This window comes from Liolophura sinensis, chromosome 6 (assembly GCF_032854445.1).
Source record: "Liolophura sinensis isolate JHLJ2023 chromosome 6, CUHK_Ljap_v2, whole genome shotgun sequence".
Lineage (NCBI taxonomy): Eukaryota > Metazoa > Mollusca > Polyplacophora > Chitonida > Chitonidae > Liolophura > Liolophura sinensis.
In genome coordinates, this window is record NC_088300.1 from 11720166 (window position 1) to 11744080 (window position 23915).

The 23915-nt window shown below is 37.6% G+C and overlaps 2 protein-coding genes across 5 annotated transcripts in view; one reads left to right on the forward strand and one right to left on the reverse strand.

The window, feature by feature from the left end:
• LOC135468008 (protein unc-79 homolog) overlaps window positions 1-23915 on the forward strand; it is a 117243-nt gene that overhangs the window by 47103 nt on the left and 46225 nt on the right. The gene's annotated exons all lie outside the window — the stretch shown is intronic.
• LOC135469263 (uncharacterized) lies at window positions 4722-23608 on the reverse strand. The gene is made up of 2 exons (XM_064747865.1): window positions 21970-23608; window positions 4722-5099 (listed from the first exon to the last, which is right to left on the reverse strand). The coding sequence occupies exons 1-2, from the start codon at window positions 23606-23608 to the stop codon at window positions 4993-4995; spliced, it is 1746 nt and encodes a 581-aa protein (XP_064603935.1). The 3' UTR covers window positions 4722-4992.

Here is a 23915-nt window from a genome sequence, read left to right on the forward strand (position 1 = left end):
GATTCACATATCATTTCTCAGTTTTGTGCATTGAGGCAAGATCCCGCTTCAACAGTGGCATCTTCTAAGACACAATCATTGTAGCTCAGAAATATCATTGCTGTTAGTCCAGCTTTAGCCACACATAAGTTGTCATCAACCAATCACTGTTGTCAGCTACTTCAAACATATTTTTCCTAGCCAGTTCTAATTGAAGGCTGTAGTGGAGACGTAATATCTGTATAGTGACAAAGAACACAGTGTTTTTTTATTTACAAGACAACATTTTATTTTTGTAACTTTATAATACACTGTACAAAGTAAACAGACTACATAATGAGTAAATTCAAATGATTGACAGTTGGGACAGACGCACCACAAGGTACATGTTACCGTCATACATATACCCAGCAGAACTGGATTTCACCCCTGACTACATCATAACAGGCTTGTCAAACTTCATCTAATCTTAGAAATAGTTAGCATTTAACAAAACATGAAAAAGCACATGTATATCCTAACTGACAGACACAGCAGTTAACACAGCCTGATCCATTCAAGTCTAACGTGTAAATTACCATACTAGATGTAGCATCAGAGGCAATAGAAACATCATACATGAGTATAAACACACAACTAATTTGTAGATATTTGTACAAATGCATATATTATGCAGCGCAAACAATACATCATAATCTATGTACAATAAAACAAATTTTGCTTTTAAATACACTAGTATATGTCTAAAAAAAACATATTGAATTAAATAAAAACTGGGTCTTAAGCATACTGGAGAGAATCCAATTTGTGTGCAATGGTTAACACATGAAGTCTAGAAACAACAAAAACTCATCACATATAGAACCAAAAGCATGATCAACATGCTCATGTGAAATGTAAAATTGAAAAACAAAATGTATCATGCTTTTCTTGATTTGCATTAGAGAATACAACAGTTACGATTGATATGAGTTTGGCACAAGTACTAGGACATAAATTGAATAAACTGAAGAGGCACCTAAGTAAATCAACCTATGTTATGAAGACAGAAAATCGTTCATATCAGGTGTATTGGAAAATTGAACATCAAAATAAAACAAAAATAAACACTATTCAGATGCTGAGAAATTTTGTGGAACATTGGAGTCCAATATGAATGATGTGGAGTCTAGATCTGCAAAATACCACTTCATTCATATTATACCATATTACTGAAATTGTTGTAGAAATTGGTGAAAGGCTGTCAGGACAGGTAAATTGAGAAGAAAAACATTTGGAGGTACATGAACATGAATGTCGCACAAACAATTTAAAACAGTGTATCATTGACAGAAGAGAAAATTGGAGTAGAGCTTTAAGAGAAATTGGGATTATTTTGTATAAATCGCCTTTGTTTCATCGTTAAGTGTGATATAATGTGTATTATGAAGAAGTGCAACACAGTCGTTATCACTGCACCATTTAGCTGTGCTGGGGAAATTAAACTCATGTGCAGTGTAAACTTATCAAGGTGCTGGAATTAAAATGTAATAATGTTATGGCTGTTACCGTCATTATGAAAATCGGCATGAAATAGGGGAGTCTGTTATTCCTGCAATGTGCATGGGGAATTGTTAATAATGTATTGTCTTATGATGGTGTCACATCAGAGATGTCATGCCCCTGCTTGGTAACATGAACATATTCTCAGCTACCTGTACAGTTACCGGAATGGAGTATGGTATACAGTATGGCCAGATCTGTGTATTGGCAGCTCACAGGTGTGAATGGTAATGCTTGTTGTGCACAAGGTATTGGTTGCTGGGGAATCTGTATTGTGTCGTTGGGTCCTGGATCTGCCTTGTATAGATTTACATGTTCATGTGCTGTCTTTGAGCTCTTTGATAGGTGGTGGGTCAGACAGTGCGGAGAAAACTTTAGCAGTGGCAGAAAAAAAGGCCTGAAGGCTTGCGGGCAGTTAAAAACAAGGCTATCTAATGCCAGCATGTCTGTTTAGAGAGACTGGTGCAAACAGACTGGTCACTCTATAGGCGGTCCTATTACACCTATATTAACACCATGCCTGTCAAACATGCCCACAGCCAACTGACCAGCCCAGCCAAAATAAAGCTATCCCACAGTAGAAGGAGAAAAGAGAGGCAAAAAGGAAAAAAAACACATAGCTCGTACTCAGTTTGACCTTTAGCTGACGCCCAAATGGCCATTTGGACATGCTGGGATTTTTACTTTTATGTCATCATTGGTCGAAATGTTGGTCAGTTTTTACTCGAAGCATGTGGTAACCATAATGTATCCCTTCAACCACAAGCATGAACCACTAAAAAACAGTTTCTCCCTTTATTTACTGTGCTGAGGTTAAGAAAGTTTCTTACTTTTTTCTGTTTTTGAGTTGGGCTGCATTCTTGCGGTATAGCCCTAACATTCCCGTTGTGTTGTGCGTGGCAGAGTTGTTGTTACAACAACATGAAGGACCAAATCATGCTTTCTCCCCAGTATTCTAAACTCAAGAGTTTGGTACAACACAAAGTGTTCTCATGTACCTTGTGTCTTTACTGATGGCTGTTGTTTTAATGTCACCAGAAAGTTCTTATTAGCAAGTTGTATTAAAGAGAGAAGTATTCCCTCAGTACTGTTACTGATATTTCTACTGGCAGCAGTACTTGAAGAGTGAAAGTTATAGGCTTGTGGTTCTGACATTTGACACTGATATTTAAAATTTATGAAATTTTTGTACCAGTGCCTATTCATGTTTGTTTTGGTGTGCCACAATTGAATACCTCACCCACCTGTACCATTGTACACTGCTTTTTCCCCCTACTTTGCATGAGACAAACTCTTCAGGTTTTCACCTGTGAACTATCATCTGACAAGACATGTAATTTATCTTTATATGACCTATATACTTAAGCTGTTCTCACTATGTATCCAGTTTAACTGAAGTTTCTTTCAGAAGAGACTTGTCTGGCCATTTAATCCAAGATACAGGAGTAAAAACGTGTTGTATTATTAACATGTCCATAAAAACATTCTATATTGTCAAGGGCCTGTAGTGCTACATGCTAGATACACAGCACTGGTGGTGGGTTGAAGCCCAGGAGATAAAACCCCTTATACATGTGTCTGATACATGTATTCAGGCCGGATATTTTGAGGTTCATGTGTCAAACTGCTTTCTCGACTAGTTTTTTTTTAATGACAGGTACCTTGATCATATAAACAGATGATATATGTGACCAATGTACACAGAGGTCAGAACTGAAAACCTCAAAATTTCCTGGGTCAGTCCTACCTTAAAAACCACAATATAAAACACTTTTTGTGGCTACACATTTTTTATATTTTTGTCTCATGATTTTAACCGTAATTGTTTGAAGTGGCTATAATTGAGGAATCGATTTGATTGTCACTTCATTCAGAGTTTGAAATAGGGTTTTACTGTAATGATACTTTTATTGAAGTTTTTTTTTTTATCTTGAGCATTGGTGCAAATTGTTCAAGATGACCTATTGCCAAAAGTTGTGCCATGCTGCCTGTAACATCGATTTATCGACCAGTGTGCCAATCTGTTAGTGACATATATCTTACAGCTATGATGCTTGTGGCAGAGAGAGGATTATTTGAATTAGAGCAATTCAAGGCAAATATTTTCTTTTTGCACATTTAAGGATCTTTGTAAACCCTAACTTCTGCGCACCAATCATGCTGGGACTCCACCGAATACAACCTGCTTTGCTTTATCACTTGTAGTAGACTGTGTTTTTGTGTTCCCAATGCCAAAGCAGATTTGGGAATTGTTTTCTGAAGGAAAATAAATATCATTAATTTTGGCTTTTGGGGGCTGAAACCTACGTTTGCCATTTAAATAACATCCTACTCCAAACAAACCTCAAAACACTTAATAAGATCAATACAGCTCTCAGAATCAGTTTTAGGGCTGTTACCATAGGCTGCAACCAAGCACATTGTTTCCACTCAGATCACTGTATGGTATAGCATGCTCATGTAGAACACAAATGTGTAAGTATTATTTTGCCTGTTTCTCTCCTCAAAAAATTTTATTGATTTTTGTTGCAGAACATTTGCACAAAAAGTCCGGTAATATTTTTTTGTAGTCCTGTGGCAGACAAAAAAGGGATGATCCCATTCCAATACCTGATTCATGTGAGTGTTTGCTCAGGCCAATGCTATCAGAAGGTCATCTTTAATTCAGGTGGATGACCGTTGGACAGCCCAACACAAAAAAACTGCTTTCTCCACTGTTCTTTACCCCGATGGGCTAATTGTAGACACAGCTCCATGAAAGTAGATAATTAACACCAGTGACGTTGGTGTCACACCTCAATAGAAGGAACGTGAGGTCAGTGGTAATCCTTCCATAAGATGAACAACTGGTTTCAAAGTTGTGGCAAGTGGTGCACATTGAAATCCACAAGTACTTTTGTGGAGATTGAACTTTCCATCTTCCTTATACCTTAAGATATACCTGTGGCCAATGTTCTCCTGTCCAGCCTGTTTGAAGATTTCGTCTTCAGGAGAGAATGCTGTTAAAATACATTAAATTACCTCAATCCAGAACCTATAATTTTTCTCTGATATTGTGTGTTCAACAAATAGACTGTCCCCCTAAAATTTCACCAAAATGAATAAAATTGTCTGCTTGTGAACACAGTGAGGTCTTGAGAAACTTGAAGAATCCATTGCAAACAGAACTGTTCTTAATGATAGTGCTTTATGCAAGATGAACAGATTTTTATGCTGATTGACACGTCTGGAGCAGTTGGATCTGGAGCTGGTAATGGAGGAGTACTTAACAAGTGCTGGGGAAAGTTGAGGGTAATGTGAAACACTGGTAGATGGTGTGAGGGATGCTTTATTCCTTCATCGTGTCCTGGCTGTGACCTGAGGCTGGATGCCCTTCCTGCTCCATGGGTCACATTGTGTGGATAATGATGACAGGAGCTAACTCATCAGTGATTGGTCACCTTATCATCACAGCGTAATGGTAATCCATCTCTACGGAATAGCTATTCCACAGTCGTACCATTTTGGAGACCGGTAACCATGGCTGAGACCAATTTTCCGCCTGTAGGGCCGAACACCCCATTGAGCTCGTCCAAAACCTGCAAAACCAAAACGCCAGTATGTCATTTGGAAATTTTTAAAATCATCTTTTTTGAAGTAGTTAAATACTCCTGAAATGGATTTCCCATAAAACAGGCCACCATCATATAAGTCAAATTCTTCTAATACAGCATTGAACTACAATCAAATAAACAGACCAAAATACTTATGAAAAGGTACCTGTGTTAATGAAGATATATAGCAAGAGCTTTGATCCTCTTACTTCCAATATTATATTGGTGTACATCAATTCCAAAAAAAAAAAAAAATTTACATGACAAGAAGAAATTCATGAACTACTAAATTGTCATGCAAAGAGGACTCCTAACCCACAGCATTTAAATTAAAAACAGCATTTAAAGTACATGTGTGACCTTACATCTAATCAGGAGAACGGATTTACATGATGCCCCTCAGTGTTAAGATGCAATCTAGGTGCAGTAACCATCAGGGAGAAAACATCTAGATGATAGTGGTATTGAATTGCATTTTTAAGAAGTACATATAATGAAATGTCATGATTGGTTTAACTCATTTTAACAGTTGTGTTCTTAAGTTCTTAATACTAACTGCTGTTGGAATAGCCTTATATAATGTTTTTTTTAACTTGAGCTGAGTTACATTGGTTTTAAAAAAGTTATTTAGAGGCCGGATCTGGGAACTCTGAGAGATGCATGCTGGGCGTGACAAGTTTTTATGCCCAAAATGGCAGATGGTAATTGAAAACACATGGGGGTGGAGCTAATAAAATGTTAGATATTGGCCCAAATGGAAATCCAGCACATCTCCTCATATCCAGTATAATAAGCCTAACATTGGGAATGCTGAAACTGGGGCTGAAACCTTTATAGTTCTAAGATGCCTAGAGAACTAACTGTCTTCTTCAGACTTCCCATCAAAGCAACTAATCAAGAAACATAAAACATGTTTGGGAATTGTCCAGTTCTACATCCTTGTCTATCAGGATGAAATTCAGAGAACATGTAATTGTATTAGTAGCTTGGATGCTTTTCTTTTTCCTCCCAGAAGTCATTTATGTACTTGTGTATGTTATGCTAACAAATCATAGGCCTTTGGTTTCCTTTGGTAGAGCATTCCCGCAGGAGGCTTGTGATGTTTTTCTGCCAAGGCAAGGGTATACGAGACAGGCATACTTGTAACTTTTGGTGTTTTCTGCCACAATGCTGTACAGATTGTTGAATCTGTTTTATTTTTTAAGAACTTAACTGTATTTTGCTATCTTCAGCTGGTCTTGCTGGTATATAGGCATATGTAATGTGTTAGTGAAAGACTGAAACAGTAACTCATTTTAACACAGTTATACCTAAACCATATGCTGCTTTCTCATCATATATAATAGACAATATATAACATACAGCAGTGTTCTAGACAAGGTTTCATTGTGTCCTTCAACATGACTTTTCCATACAGTTCAAATGGACACAACAAAAATGGGATGGAATTCAATGAAAATTTAACCTTTACAGTTGACTTTTGCATTCTGAAATAGATTTCCATCAAGAATCCATCCATACATATACTCAAGATTTTGCATTATGATGCTCATAAAATTATATTTTTGTTTATATGTTGTCATTTATGATAATAACATTATATATTGAATGAAATGAGGACTGTATTTCCTCTTTTCTTATATTCTTGAGAACAGCATAAAACACCAATCAAAAATATATAAGGGCTGTACAAATAATGTAATGTAATGTAACCTTGCATATTGCAACTTTTAAGCCTTAATAGTTATAATAGATTTTCAAATAAATAATTTCTCTGGTAACAATGTGTGCCATAAATACATGTGCATTGACATTGGGGATTCGCTGTCTCTGAGGGCTAAAGTGCTAACCCATTATGACTATCAGGCTTTAATTTGGCCATTGAGGTCACATGTTCAAATCCAGCTCTTGTATCAGTAGAGGCTTAAAGTCAGGATATTTGACAAATATCAGGCAAAGACCAGAGAGGAGGTCAGCATGAGCTGGAGAAAAAAAATGGTGTAAGTATTGGTAGTAGTGAAAACGCCAGCCTTAAATTTACATGTTAAAGATTATAAATTTTAGCAAAACATCATGAATTGAAATTCCTGTGTATGACTGCCTTGGTGTCTTATCCTAGAAAGGTGTATGAAAACTTATGTTACTAATGTATTTGTACACGTAGCTATATATATGCATGTGATAGCATATCTTGACATAGTTTTTGCCCATGTAGTTATTAAGGCGGTGCCTGGGATCAGAAAGGAATGTTCTTGAGGAGGGTGGTATAATGAGCTGGCAGTCTGCCTTCCCTGTACCAAGCCAGCCATGTCAGTGTTAATATGACCTGTAGCCGACGCCAAACCATTCCATCTCTCACAAGCAATACCCACTAGAAATACAGCTATACAGAAATAAAAACTACTGCCAAGTAACTACCTGCTCTAACAAGCTTCTGTCAGGCAAGCTTCAGCCATGGATTATGGTTTTGTGCAATGGAAACTGATGTTCCCTGAAGTCACAGGTGATTGACCCCCTAATTTAAATGCCATTCTAGAAATTACTTGATGACAAACGTCATATAGTATGCTTGTAAGAGAAATTACAGTTTGACCTGATATAACATACCACTTCTCTTCCCTCTGAATTGGTTTAAACTTACCTGAATTCAAATTTTTTACTCATTGTCATGTAAATTTGGACATGATCTCTGCGTACAATCTCTGCATGCAGTACTCTGATACATAGCCTGCTGAAAATCATACTGCTGTTTTAATCAGCCAAAATCTCACTGAATGTGTGCTGATACTTTACTCACATTAGACCAGATAACCTGATGTATATACTATCATCGTTTGTGTTTATGACCTATGCATAAATGATAGCCAATTAAGGCTTACATGTAGCAGTCCAAGTGGATAATTAAATGATACATATCTTCAGTGCTTAGCCACTTGTTAATTATCTGTGATTGACACATACTCTAAATGACCTAAAAATTCAACCACAAAAGAGAATTTTTGGAGGCAAATGAATGTCATGAGATATTACTTCTGGTGCTAATATTTATATTTTCTAAGTAGGATATCATTCTATCTCCCAAACACCTCTCAACCTTTCTAAAATCAATAGAACTCCCTACAATCTGGAAAAATGCGCAACTGAGTCATTGTGAAATTTTAGGTCATTTAGGGTAGCTGTATCAGACTACTGCTGACTGCATGCTTTGCAAACAACTCCTATCACTTTTAAAACATTTTGCCAACTGTCTCTACCTGAGTAGTATTTGGTCTCAGCAGAGCAAAATCACACCTTTCATGCAGTAAGAAGCCAAATTTCACACTCCTTCATTAACTGTTGAATCTTCTATCTTATTCATAAATCTAGACCTGAAATGCAAGCACTTTTCTTTATTTGACAAACAACATGTCAGCAAAAAAGCCAATATTACAAACACTTTAGAGCCCATCAACATCAAAACTGTTCCTTCTGGTGGAAACATGTAATCTGGAAATAGGTTGACAAAGACAAATTCTGATTAGCGCTATTTAGGACAGGTGTTGAAATTTATTTAGCCACTGTGACAAGTGTGAAGCCACTAAACTCTAGCACAGCATGAGAAATTTTGCTTTCAGCAAAAATGTTTCCAGTATCTCTGCATAGGGTTTTTTATAGAGTTCTTATTCTAGACTTTCAGTTAAGGGAGTGGCCAATTTTCTAGCCCAGAGCACTCTACACCCAAAAAAGTTTCAGCTACAGGTATTTCTACATGTTGTCTGGGATAAGTAACTATTTTAAGGAAGGCTAACACACCTGACTGGGTAGCCTAACGGCTTAATGTAAATTGATATACATGTATACAGTGCACCACAGTCACCATTATGATTCTATCTCATGTTCTACATTTTTAAAATTATCTTTTCTGCACAAGTTTTAAACAAGCCAGCTTGTTTTTTTGCTCAACTTTAAAGCAAACCTGGTCTTTTCTGCATATGATATATGATAATTCAGCAACTCTGATTTATTAAACTTCTCTTTTATTTGTGAATTTAGTGTTGATTGTAGGCGTTAAAATTTTATTATTATATAATAACTGATATTATTTTATCAGGTAGAGAACATATTAACACAATAATGTAAAAATTTGAAGAATAAATTTGAACTAGGCCTAAAATTTCATATTTCCACAAACTTGATTTCCTTCATACTTATACAAAGTAGAACACCAATCGGGTAAATAAATAAATAAATAAACAGATGTTACAGGCCTGTTGAGCTACATAAAAGCACAGTTTATGGTGATGGGTATGTGTTGTTGTGTACAGATATGACTCATGAGCTGTATTTCTGGGTTGTAAGCAGTATGCAAGGACCATGAAATACACAGCTTAAACTGCCACGAATAACCCCTGTACATTTGTGGTGACTAGAGTTTCAAAACCACTGCTGAAGCTTTGCCAGCTTACTTGTAATATCCTTGCACATAGCCCCTCTTATTTCCCAAGGTCAGACCATATATTATTCCAGTCATTGTGTAAGCGTTTTAACATAAAGCGTTGTAATAGAAAAACCAGGTTTGCACTCACAGTGTGCTAGTGTACTTTTGGTGTTTCATTGAGGGAATCACTGAACTGATATATATTTACTTAACAATAAAACTGTCCTTTGTAAACCTGGTGCATGTTTTTACTGTGGTAAAGAAGCCAAAGACATGATCACTCATGTCTGAAGAAACTGACCCAAATTCTCCATCTCAGCTTCATTCAGACTGTTATGTGAGTAAATGTACAGTACAACCAATACATATTTATAAGACTTATTTGGTAGGATCAGTATGTGGTATCAGTTTGATAATAATGACTGGCAAAGGCCAAAAAAATTTGAAAATGTGTATTCCGTGACAAGACCATAAAAAAGCATCTGCAAATACATTTTTTTTAAACAGTATGTTCTGAAAGGAAACCCATTCCAACAGCTGTATGAAATCAAGTGATGGTGTTTGATATAACTTTCATTGGTCTGTTTCTTAATGCTTTGTTTAAAGTGAACACAAAACTGCCTCTAAATATACTTGGGAAAAAAGGATATAGGACACAGTTATCACAGAAAAATATGTTAAAAATTCTGTAAAGTTTTGAAAGTCAAGAAGATGAAGTTCAGCATTGGGGAGATTGGACTGACGGACAATTCAGTCCAAGTAGCCATGTTGTAGAAACCCTTTAATATGATTTGGCCAATCACGAGCACCGAAAGCGTCACATGATAATTGGCTGTCACTTCAAGAAACCTATTAGCTCTCAATTGTCAGTGTGGTTTCTATTGTGGATAGACGGATATCAGTGCAATAAATTGGATTTTTGCAGTTAGTTTAAGTGTTAAACTGGTGCAAGTGGATTACACATTTATGAGCAGGAAACTGAGAACGGCTGCCCGTGTCCCAATGTAAACACGTTGGGCAGGAGGACAGCAGTAACTTGTCAGGGTGAGCTAGCAAGAAAACTGCCTCGGGAGAGTCATTGCTTGAGGAAAAGTATTGTGACTTTGCATTATTTTTGCTTAGCAAGGTCTATATTTATTGCAAAAGTATCTTCCCAAAATCTGAATGAAAGAGTCTGTTATAAATCAGAAGGTCCAGCTATGGTTGGTAAATTCCCTGAAGTTGGTACAGCCAGCTAGACCTAATGCTTTATACACCTATGCAGGATGAGGGCGAGCAGGACTGCTAATGCATGACGCTTGTGTCCAGGAATGCCGCCCCGACCGAGCACCAAACTAAAAGAAACATCGGCCCTGTGAACACAGAACTGAGCTGATACTCTTTGGTTGGGGAAATGGGGTTCTTGTTTGTATTTTCTCATTTTCACATTGTTTAATACCAGTGGTACGAGAGAGCTCCCAGATTTTGTGATGTCACTCTAGATAGCTATAACAAGACAAAATTGTGTCACAAAATAAGATTTAATGGCTGACTATGTTTAGACCGTGGGTTGACACCAGTCAGTATTTAAAATCTGATTTGAACACTTAATTTTTTACCTTAGCAATTGAAATTGGATATTCCTAGGAAGTGTGTTAGATAATATTATGATTTCTGCATTTTAGGCTATATGCTACACCTTAGCATACTTTAAACTTTTTAAGATTTATGTCAAAAATTGCTGTATTAAGTTAGCCATTCTTAACAGCCAATAGTGAAAAGTAATGCGAGTTATGGCAATGTAAAGTGTTTTACACATTTCAGATAAAATGTACTTTGTCATAGCAACATACAAATTGTCTTTGAATTCTGAAATGCTTGACTGAGAGATGTCCTTCTGATGATTCATTGTCAACCTTGATCACTTGAGTTATATCCTTGGGGCCAAGAAAAGTATGACTTTTCACTATGAAATTCAAGTTATGGGACATAATATGTCTCTGTAGTTTGAGAGAGACGTGTGAGTAAGACTGGTATTCAGTGTAACTTAATACTTGTGCTCTATGTCACATGATTTAAGAACAGGGGTAGCTTCAATAGGAGTTTAGTCAGGGGAGATCAAATTTCACTTTGAATTAACTGTCCCTTTATGGAATTTAAAATTCATAAAAAAACTAGCTTGTGTAATATTTGAGGTTGATAGATGCTTGCTTTATTAAAGCTGTGTAGTTATTGAAACATGTGGTTATTCTTGTAAGACTATTTCAGGGTTAGTATAAAACTGTGAGATAACCTAGATCTTCTCTGACCCTTGACCTCTTATGTGTCTATCCCTATGTACATCCACATGTGTGAAATCTGTGGACTGGCAACCATTGTCTGGTAGGGTCCATGATATATTTTCATAATTTGATACATTTTGAATACCATTCAAAAAAATAACAACTATTTTCAAGTTGTTTGCACATAAAGAAGAGCTTTGTGAAAAATATCTCAGTAAGGAATATAATAATTTGACTGTTCTTGACATTATTATAGCCATTATTATTATAAGGCTTACCAAGGAATCGAGTACATATAATCTAATGCTAAAGCTGAACTTCAAGAAACAAAAAAACAGATCAGTTTGTTGATCCGTTCTGCAAGTAATGAAAACTGCAATGTCAGTGTGGCCTTTGCGAAATAGAGAGATTTTAGTTTGTCAACAGTTTGAAAATTGTGTTTACAGTTATGTGAGGATTGACCTTTGAGACCGGGAAGCTGGGACTGCTGGTCAGGTACCCCCCACCCCCATGATGAGGCAGACCCTCCCTTAACAATTATGATGCGGAGCAAGAACTGTCCAACATATGAACAGTGTAATGGCCTAAAGTGGCCTATATATACACTAACCTGGCCCCCAAGGCACACTGTACAGTGTCTACTACATTAGTTTTGACATAAATGCAAGACTTGTTCTGTTAATAGTACAACTTTTGGGAGACACAAATTGTGGTCGTTTACAATTTACATGTATCTGACAAGGCATATACAGTTTAAAATACCGTGGAAAATCCTTTAGTGGTCATAGAATGTGTTTTCACAGGACAGTTTTGTCTTACAGATACTCATGCCTCTGCTGATCTGTCAGTCACTTCTATTTGAAGTAAGCTATTTGGCCTGGGCATTATGAAAAAACCCTCAACTCCATTTCATTGTGATCAGAAGTTTTGCTGACATCCCAGTAATCCTTGCTTATGGTAAGGAGGTAATGCTGATCTGTGTTCTCCTACAGTGCAGATGAAAAGGGCTCATCTGACCTGACAAAACGTCTATGAAAATATCCTGAAGCAATATGTGGCATGTACACATATGGTATTTGATATCTATATAATGGAGTTAAATTTTCTATGTGCCGCATAATGATAACATAAGAGTCACTAAAATATGACATAATTTTGGAGAAAAAGTGTATCACGTTTACACAACTGCTTTTTTATATGAATATATTGAACAACAAGCAACAAAAGCTACTCTTTATCTGGGTCATGCAAATAAAAGACTCAGTGACTCTGCCTGCAGTCCGTGTCTGTTTTACCATGACAGCCATAATGATTGAAAGTACATGGATAATGTACATGTGTGATCTTTGACCATGACTATCTGGAAAACACATTATACCTAACTTAACAAACAGTGCCAAAACTAAGCTGTGATGGTAAGAAGGTAACATCTGTATGAAGATGCCTGACTTGTCTTTCTCTTTATAAACATGATATTTTAATCACAGGGTGCATGCAGCTGTTGCATTGGCCCTCTGAGTGGCCTATAGAATGTGTCTGACACAACATTTGTCAGTTAAACACAATTTGTTTTGCGAATGTTCTATCTTTGAAAACCTAGCCTGTAAAAGTTAGACATATGTTAATGTATCATGTAGACCTTAGCTGTATGGATAGAATACATTCGTGACTACATCTTTACACTCCAATCTAACAACGGACAGTATTATACCAAGACCAGTGCTTACAAGATATGTCTCCTCACCACCACCTCTCAGCTGTGGGTTAATGTAGGTGATGAACCTACTTGAAATATTTCCCATTGGAACACAATTCTGGCGTCAGAAGTGTGAAATTCATAGTTAGATGGCTGAACTTAAAGGACTGCATATCCCTCTGTCAATACTGAAATTTGAAGAACTTAGAGCTTAGTAATTAGTAACACATGGCATTGTAGGTGTGTATTTACTGAAGGATGAAGACTTGATCATCACCTGTTATTGCGGCTTTCATGCAAACAGCTGATAGAGATCACAGCTGATTATTGTTGTTCCTTCATTTTCTCAGCACTGATCATGTGTTTGATTGAACTTTCCTATGACTTTATCATACATTATCCCGACCATCTAATGAAGGAGATGATGTGTTAATTTTGCCCAGGATGCTACATAATGATACATCTACAAATGTACATAGTGCGTGTGTGTCGACAAGTGAGATTGAAACAAACAACAATGCTGAACAGTTTCATTTTGATAATAAACTAGATAGGTAGTGTGCTTAACGGTTAACCATTGATCTGTAACAATCTGGATTTTGACCCAATTTAATGTTTTCATTTTGATGTCTATATCATAGTGTAAATGTATATACATGTGTGTCAATGTTGCCTGTGGGTGTCAAGAAAATATATCTATACAATATATATATTATTAAGATGATTTATGTATAGCTTAATAATGTATATTTAACCTGTCAAGTACATCTCTTCTAGCTGCGGACTTTTTACAAGGCTGTCTGGTACGTACAGGGAGTGCACATAGTCGCTCATGAGTAACCAATTGCTTATTGAGGGGGATTTATAGAGCCTTTGTTAATGTGCAATGAATGTAATGATGTGGAACTATTCACACATGTGTGTATGAAATCTTAGATCAGGTGGTGTGAAATTTGACATGCAGCTGGAAGTAGACATTAGACTATAAGTGGAAAAGAAATGAATGTGGTGGTAGCATGCTAGAAAGAGAAAAGTCTGCAGGCAACAAAGTACACATGTATGGTCACAAGTGCAAGATGCCAAACAAAAACTTTTTTAAAAAGGCTTAAAAGTAGAATAAGAGATTATGAGATTGCCTATGGTTATCCTGAGGCTACAGCCAATGGCTAGTTCAGTGCATGACTGCAGCAGCAAGTGTGATAGGCAATGCTTAGGAGCCCTGATGAAACGTACTTCAGCATTTGGAATCAACCGTGTACAAATATTATGGACATAGGCTATAGGTACTAGATAATGGCATTGCACTCAGAACAAACATTTCCTAGTAAAAGGAAGTAAATATAGCAGGAGCAGGACAAACACATTATGTTCGATCATAACCTTTATCAGTCTGTGCTATAAATCCACAGGGCATAGTTACAGTATCAAAGTTCATTGACTTTTTTGAACATGATAGGGCATATTATCTAAGATTTAACAGTTGCATAGTGGTAAAATTGCAAGTGTTTGTTTTTTTGTTGTTGTTCAGAACTGCATTTATTGGGTTTGTCACAAAAATACACCTAATTCAAGTTCAGATGGTACACATTCACCCAAATGGCCCTTTGTGATTGTTATTGCACTCAAGTCCTCCTTTAGGTAGCAAGTTTTTATTTTTAACATAAAGTAAATATTTGTTATAAACACTACAGTGCTTCGTTAGCAAACTGGATTTGAAGGCTCTCTGGGTTAGTTTGGTTGGTTACTTTAGAAATTTTGCATTAATTTTGAGTCCGGTGTCTAATCGACTCTTTTGGGCACATTTAGTGTTCAAGTCTTTTCTCGAATGCCTTTCAAATTTAGAAATGCAGCTGAGCTGGAGACACCACAGGTATAGCCATCTTGACACAAGGGTTTACGGAGTTCACATAACCAAGATATACATATAGGCTCATTTAACTGTTTGATATCAACCTTTAAGAGTGTTAGGCCTGTACCCTGACTGGAGACATGACCAAAGCAGCATACCATGTGGCTCTGCTGCACTGGTGGACATTGAAAAACCTTAACCCTGTGAGTGGTGATATTCCTTCTTAAACCCAAATTAACCCATAATGCATCATTGCATCGCAATGTAAAATACATGTATGTGTTAAAAATGTTTAAAAATCATTTAAATTTGACCAAACATGAACACTCAGAGTCTGTCTTGTATAGGATAAAATGTCATATAAAAGTTAGTTGTGGCTGTGATCACCATTTGTATGATATATATTCATCTACATGTAATCATTGTAGATCTGTTATGCTTGTACAAAAACAATGTCTCCATGTACATAGAATTTACAATAAACTTTCTAGAATGATCCCACTTCTTGCTGAGGCATTGGCTAACAGGGACTGTCTTGGGACGTGCCTGCATGCCTGTTGTTTTATAACCGTGTCTGCATCTCTAGTCAATAACCAGATTAGACACCAGGCTAGAAGATGAAGCTCGCAAATATGATCACGAGTCTTCCAGAATGTCAAAGCAAGGGTAGGAGAAAAAAAACAAAACAAATTTCATTCATAGTATTAAATTATTCATCAGTAGGTGAATGTTCAGGACATCTAATCACAGAAATATGACAGTGATGTGCTATTGCTTCTTTGGTATAAACATTACTGGAATGAATGCTTCATCCTTGACTAATACAGCCATGGGTATCTATGTGCTGTGTATTGTTCAGGATCATAAGTGGCAGAGGTAAGAAACGAGAGAACACAATGATCCATTGTTACATGTGAATCTTTAGCCTCACAAACTGACAAAACGTATATTATAAACGAATCACAATCACTGTGTTTTTAGGTCACACACTTGTGTAAGCTGGACACATTACGTTGCATGCAAATGGCTATTGCATGTGCTCAGGTAGATGATTTGTGTCGTGCTTCGTTGCTGCTGATGGCTTTGAGATGGTGTATACCACTTAATTCCTGGCGTATTCCACATATTGGACAAAACAACCAAAAGTCACTTTATAATCTCTCTCCCATTTTGGCACCTTTTAGAAATGCACACTGTATAATCATAGATAACTAATGTTATCATATGTGTGAAAAGATACAGTGATTATTTGTCTGAAATTGGAAAGTGTATGCCATGATAAATGGCCCAAATTCACCATCCCACCCCCCACTGCCCAATAATTTTTTAGAGGTGAAGAAAGGTTATGAAATATTACCTTTGGTGCTCAAACTTATATTTTCCAAACAAACCTCTGACAAATTGTGTAATGAAACTTAATGATGGGCGAAATTTTAGGTTATTTACTGTACAGTTGTAGTAACATGCAGAAATAACTAACTGATTGCCCCAGAACAGACAAGTGGATGTGCGGCCAACAAGATTACAGGTAGCCCAGGGATGTAGACTGATTAAATGGAGATGTCATTAGCAGATGGATACAGGGAAATGATTATATAAATACATTATGTGCTGATAATCAGCTGTGGGGTGTGACTGGAGGCTAAGCATGATGTAATGTAGCCCTGTCAGCCAGAGTCCTGTCTGACCAGACACATTGAATAATAACTACTGTTCTTGGCTCATTGCCCAATTCCCTTAGTGGTATTAACCAAGGCTTGGTGGAAAAACATAAAACTGAAAAAATGTACCATACATGTATCTGAACCCTTTGCAGTAGGTGTTCCATTTTTCATCACTTTGCAGATTAATATAGACCATGTGTTTATGGAGAACTTATGAATTGTTCATTATGAAGAAAGCTCAAGTTTCACATGATAAAGAGAAAGTAACCAAGAATATTCTGCTGCTTTCCTGTTTTATGATTGAAATGATTAATAGTTCTAAGTGGAACAGCATACAATTGTTAACATTTTAGCTTCCAGCATTTCGAGGCACTTAAAGACTTTTTTGCACTCAGTTACTAAAGTTGAATGCATTTTTGTAAGTGAGGAGTTGTAAGCCCAGAAAGCCCAGCTATGACAGTGTCATATACCAGTTACTGTATGATCTTTGTATAATTCTTCATTCAGTATTTATTCAAGTAATGGATTATATCCGAAACTAACCAACGCTGTATCAATCATTCTTTTTTGACAGCGAAATCAATTCTGCTGAATATGGCTTGTATTCACAATGGTTTTTCCTCCATATAAAATAAAGTCTATGCATTGTAATATCAAATATACAGATTTGAGTTACTCCAAGTTACTATAGTATATTTTAACAAACTGGATACTTCTGTATTGTAATGTAATATGACAGCTCTTGCCACTTTTTGTTTATTTTGATATTTCTTCAAGTGTGTTACATATAGCATGTATCCTTATATTTCAATAACCAATTTCATTTATGAGGAAGCATGTGTGTTTAACCTAAGATGTGTAAATGTAATTCAAACAAAAAACAAACCCAACTTTAACTGAAATTACAAGTTGAGTTTCCAGGTTAAAAGGCAAAAGAAATAACGTATATGTTTTTATAAGGGTAATGTGACCGTTAAAGAAAAAGTAACCTGGTTTAGATCAGTGGGTGGGGGGTTAGCTCTACTTCTGTATGGGTGGTTTGTCAAGCTGTATGGCCATAGATGTGTTCTAAGGAGAGGGTTGGGAGTATGATCCACTTCAATAACACTTGTTTGGCAAGCTGTCTGGCAGTAAATGTGGGAATTAGTGAGATGGGAGGCTTGTCCCACATGCATAACGGTGGTCTGGCCAAGTCTAAGGCTATTAGTATGTATAGATTAAGGCAATGAGAGAAATGTGTTTCCTGTTATAAATACTGCATGTTCCACTAACTGTCTAGAGCAGTGTAAAGGGCTGTGAATTCAGCAGTTTAAAAATGCACTGACAGGTTGGACTAGGGCGGATTGACATTGCTTTATATTCATGCAGGGGTGACCAAAATGAACTGCTTTTTTCTTGAAGCACTCATAAATCCTCCCCTCTTTTCCCCCCCATCAGAAAAAATAACTAACAAATTTACAGAATTCATTTTCATAGGCCTACATCAACAAATTCTTAACAAGAAAAAAAATTCGTCTGTTTCTGTTGTTTTGAAATTATATTTAATATGACGGACTTCAGATAAATGAAAGCATTGAAGTCTGTAAAACCTACATGGTTCAGTAGGCAGTACACACACAAGAACTTCATGGTAACTTGAAGTGTTTAAATCTGATGGGGGGCCTCCGTGGCTCAGTTGGTTAGCGCGCTAGCGCAGTATAATGACCCAGGGGCCTCTCACCAATGCGGTCGCTGTGAGTTTAAGTCCAGCTCATGCTGGCTTCCTCACCGGCCATACGAAGGAAGGTCTGTCAGCAACCTGTGGATGGTCATGGGTTCCCCATGGGCTCTGCCCGGTTTCCTCCCACCATAATGCTGGCCGCTGTCATACAAGTGAAATATTCTTGTGTACAGCGTAAAACACCAATCAAATAAATAAATAAATCTGATGTTTATTAGAGGTTTGTTTCCATAGGGTTTTATAATGTATATCTAAAGTTCATGTAGGACATGGGTAAAAAAGTGAATGAATATTTAGAGAAGTGTTATGCTTGAAATGATAACATGTCAAAATGATTCCAGGTAAGACTCCTGAGGAATACTCAGGTAGATGTATATATACTGAATTAAGTAAACATGTAATATTACTGCTGTAGTAACACCATACTTTCTGCTCTCTGTACTTGTCCCTTAATATTAAAAGTCATTTCTTCTGAAACATTTTTTTGTGTATAGTAACCCTGCATACATTTTCCATGTAAAGTATGTATTTTTTAGTGTGAAATCAAGAGTGCATTGTTTAAAATGCACCAGTTATTCAGTTGCATGTTTGTTCTGTATTACATGAACAAAGAAGTGGACATACCCACTATGACACCGTTGCCCTTTGTTTCCTTCTGTCGGTGATAATTAAAGTACAATTGTTTTTGTTGCATGTCCTCAATATTCAGTTAGAAAATTAAAGTAGCTCAAAGCATTCTATAGCCTGTAATTAATTTTAGTGTTGATAAAATCTTGACATGTGCTTATAACTTTAAGGCATATTAATAGCATCATCATGAAATGATATAGATTAAGGCAATTCTACTTCTTGTGAGGAGAAGGAGTCACATGAGAAAAATTTTCATCACAACTTGTTGCAAAAGGCTCACTTTTGAGGTTACTGGTACTGAAATACCCAAAACAAATTCTGTCATGTTTTTTGGGTGTTGTTTTTCGTTTGGATAATTTGTTAGTTAAATTTAATCACATTATATATATTGAGTTCATGCACTTGTGACAAGTGGAAGAGGTAAACCCTGTCAAGGCCTCTCGTAATTTCTCTTCTCTCTTCTCTCCCCCACCACGCCCACACACACACATCCTTTCTTTCCCCTCTATATATTCACAGAGTAGTGTAAAAAGTGTAGCAGATATGACCACAAGCTCCTGTCAGCTGTTTGACTCACCATCTGCACCACCGCATCCTGGCATTTGCTGATTATGTTATTCTGTGCATTCCTGTCTATCACCAACAAACAGATTTTAAGTAATACTTAAACCATATGCTTAACATACATGTATGTATTAAGTGTAGCCTTTTTACCTCACATACATGTAAGTGCTATAACTGCATCAGTTTAATGCACAAATGTTATTTTCTTTAAAATCTGATACTCTCCACCAATTGGTAGGCTCAGTATTGAAAATTAAATTTAGCTCCATTAATAATTTATTCAGTGAAATCTGCTTGATAAATTGTTCATTGAAGTGATTTTACTGAAATTAGATCATGTCTGTTTAAGTAAGCGTTGCTATTAAAAATGCTTGGTTTTCTGTGTGTTGACAAGAATTTTTAGGACAATTTCGGTCCACATAAATTTTGACCTAGTTGTTGCGTCATAGTCTGGTGCTTTGCCTCTGGTGAAAACAGACTAGGTTAAAAGTAGAGACATTTAAAGGCTTTTCTGGGTTAAGAAGTGTTAAGAAGTGTATCTCCATCAGCCAAATGTGACCATAAACACCTTTTATTCTGGCCTTTCATCTTTAGTTTTATGATCTGTACTCTTTTGAAGCAGAATCCTGTTAATCTGCAAATTCTTGGAAGGGAATTCCTCTGACCTCTGTAAAACAGTGATCCATTCTGTCTGTTTTTTGAGCAAATAGCTCTTTGAAACAAGTTTAAATGTGTAAACAGAAGACTTCACCTTATTTCTTTCTCACACATTGGCATGTTTCACAATCCGCAAAAATCAGAAGGCACTAGAGGCCAGAAATGTAGAAAATGGCGAAACATTTGTATGTGTCCTATCCTGGATTAAGAGGTACATTCCCTTGGATCTGGTATTAGAGTAAGATTAGAGCAGTAATAGCACATGTTTAACAACTTAGGCACTGATCATTATTGTGCAGAACTACTAAATTTAAACAGAGCAGTTGACACATGTCACTCACCCATGAACTTCTAACTCCTGACATCTGCTAAACATTAAAATCCCTGCAGATTTCAGCATGATAAAGCTTATCAATAGGAATTGATTCATTTGTGTTATTGTAACCATACATCCTATGCATACATGGGCTGTATATCACTGTCTCCTGATATGGCTTAGGCGTAGTCTGTTGTTAGAGTAAGGTCGATTAACTGTGTACTTAACTTATATTCAGGTAAATAAGTCTTGACTCACCTTTTACCTGGGCAATTGCCTGTAGTAAAGACCTTTGCTCAAGGCTCAGCACATTGAATCAACATTAAAATAAACCTTGTTTCAAATCCTTGTGTACTGTTTTCACCTTTTGCGTAACAATTAATACATGATATTTGACCATTTAGTGTTGTGATGTGAAAGGTCAAGAGATATTGTTATTATCCGCAAATCTTTGTCTCTGTTCTTACTTCTTAGTTGTAAGCGAATAGTGCTGCTATTGAAATGCACTACAGCCAAGAAAATGATTCATGTTGTTGCTGAGAAAGCATTCTGTGTGTAACAGCATGTACATATGTTACTGATGAAGTTTCTGATAAGATCTCAATACAGTTTCACTTTCATTGTGAATTGATGGATAGCTGTGGCTATTACCCAAGGTTTCTTTTGGGCTGCATCAGCACAGTAGCATACATGGAACTGGGAATTAACCCGGGGAATCCCTGCAAAGTCAGAGAAGCTACCTGACCACTTTCAGTGTGACACTTTACTCACCTGCTATTATTAGAGGTTGAGCAACGGGGAAAATTCTTTGTGAATTCCAAAACAAGTTAACTGTTTTTACATGATATGTGTATATGTGTGTATCCAGGTCTAATGCTCCTTAGTACAGGTGGGATGTTATGTCACTGAATTATTACAAACTTCCTCTGTTTCGTCTATTAATGTTGATTAATACCAGTGTCAATATATATATGAGAGCTAGTGTAAATGGAGAGACATGTATGCGCATAAATGCCAACAAATACAATATTCCTATATTTGATGAGTGCGTGATATGGTTTTTGAACTAATAAAAACTTACCATCGATTTCAGTGGTTGGACCAACATGGTCGCTCACAAACCGAGCCTTTCTGTAACTTCTCACAAACTCACAATGGTCCTCGCCATTGCCAGTTCGATCTCCTATATTTAAAAACTTTTTCTGGAGATCGTCACTTAGAAAAATTTTATACTTTGAGGGAGAACACAGTACAACTCCCACATATTTCCCATGCCCAAAATCATATCCTGAAAGCTGGACATACTGGGGCCCGCGACACCCGTTCCACGTGGTGTCATAGTCAAAGGGGTAGAGTTTCCACTCAAATGTAACCTGTTGGTAAGGGTATCCTATGGTGGACACAACTTTCTTCACAGAGGACAGCTGTTTCTCCATGATCTGCAGGGTCTCCTGGGTTCTCTCAGAGTCATGCTGGAGTGAGGACAGTGCCTTGGTTAAGGTGTGGAATCCTTCAGACTCCACACGCAGGTGGCTGTTTTCCTTCTTTAGGTCGTAGATCTGCTGCTGCAGCCGGGCGATTTCTTCGTCCTTCTGGACAAGACCCTCTTGTAAATCGTGAATTGTCATCTTCTCATCTGTCTTCAGGTACTCGCATACTTCCTCAAGTTGATCGGCTACGAAATGTTTGAACTCGGACGTCTTGTTCACGTCTTTCTGTATGTCCTCCATTACCTGGTCGCTCTGAAAGTGAATGTCCTTGAGACAGCTTTGAATTTCCTTAGAGGCGTCAATCCTCATGGAGTTCATCAGGTAGCGATACCGCTCAAGAGTTTCCTCCAGCTCGGCATGGGTATCCTTGTTGAGCATCATCTCTGTTCCAATGCGGTGCAACTTTGTTTCCAACATAAGTAACTCCATTGAATTATTCATGTAGACATCATATATTTTATTGAGCCTGTTTTTCTGAAGTTCCTTCAAGCTGGCCAGACTCTCTGAAGCATTTGCCACAAACTCTTTGTTGTGGAGCAGGTCGTACAATGGGTGGTCATACAAAGGCACGCCTGTAAGATTGCCTGCTTTCTCACTTGTGAGTTTAGGCCTACCTGGACTGGCTTTTCTTGGCTTGTTTACGCGTGTTCTGGGCCAGTGCCCCTGGTCTCGGTACAGAACCCCGTCCTTATTACGACGTGGGCCTGTTCTATGGACAGGTTCTTGAGATGCTGAAGAACGAGGGAGACCACCTCCCCTGGTCAACTTATCACCATCTATCTTACCTATGTGACCTAAATCTGACGGGTTTGGTGGTATCGCTGAACCTGTATCCTCTCCCATGTCTTCAGGCTGTATGTCTGGCCCTCCCCACATTCCCCCATCCTCTGGCCCTAGTTCTACCTCTGTCAGGTAGCCAGGTAGGGATGGGAAGTGGTTCTCTTCCAGCTTACCCCTCGGGGCGCCTGGGTGGGAGCCGTTAGGTGGCCTGTATCTTCCACGTGCTCTGCCCCTGAACCTGTGCCTCCGTCTGTGAGGGTGGTGTCGACGACGAGCATGCTGATGTCCGGCTGGGTGGATGACAAGAGTGCTTGGGGTGAGGATGGGGCTGGGGGTGAGGGCAGACTTGAGCTGGAGAGCTTCCGCTGGTGTGTCTCCCCCACCCTGGCTGACCACCGGTAGCAAAACGTTAGCTAACAGCAGTGAGCTGAGTAACGCACGCCATGCCATGCTGCTCAGGTTATACTACTGAATGAGCGGGCCAAAGGATCTGCTAGGGAAAACCAGCCAGCCGTCACTCTACACTCGCCTGTCTGATTGGCTGTTGGCCTAATAGCTCCTCCAATGGGATGACAGCCTGCCTGAGCCAGAGCCTTGAGAGGGTCAGATAGGGAATAGTTTCTGTACTCTAACTCAGATAATTATTGTACAAACAGTCTTATCTGTCCTTTCACATCTCATTGAAGGTTAACCAGCCAAATACACCTGTACAGCACTCTTTTGATCTGAAAAATTGACCAGCATGAGAATTTTATTT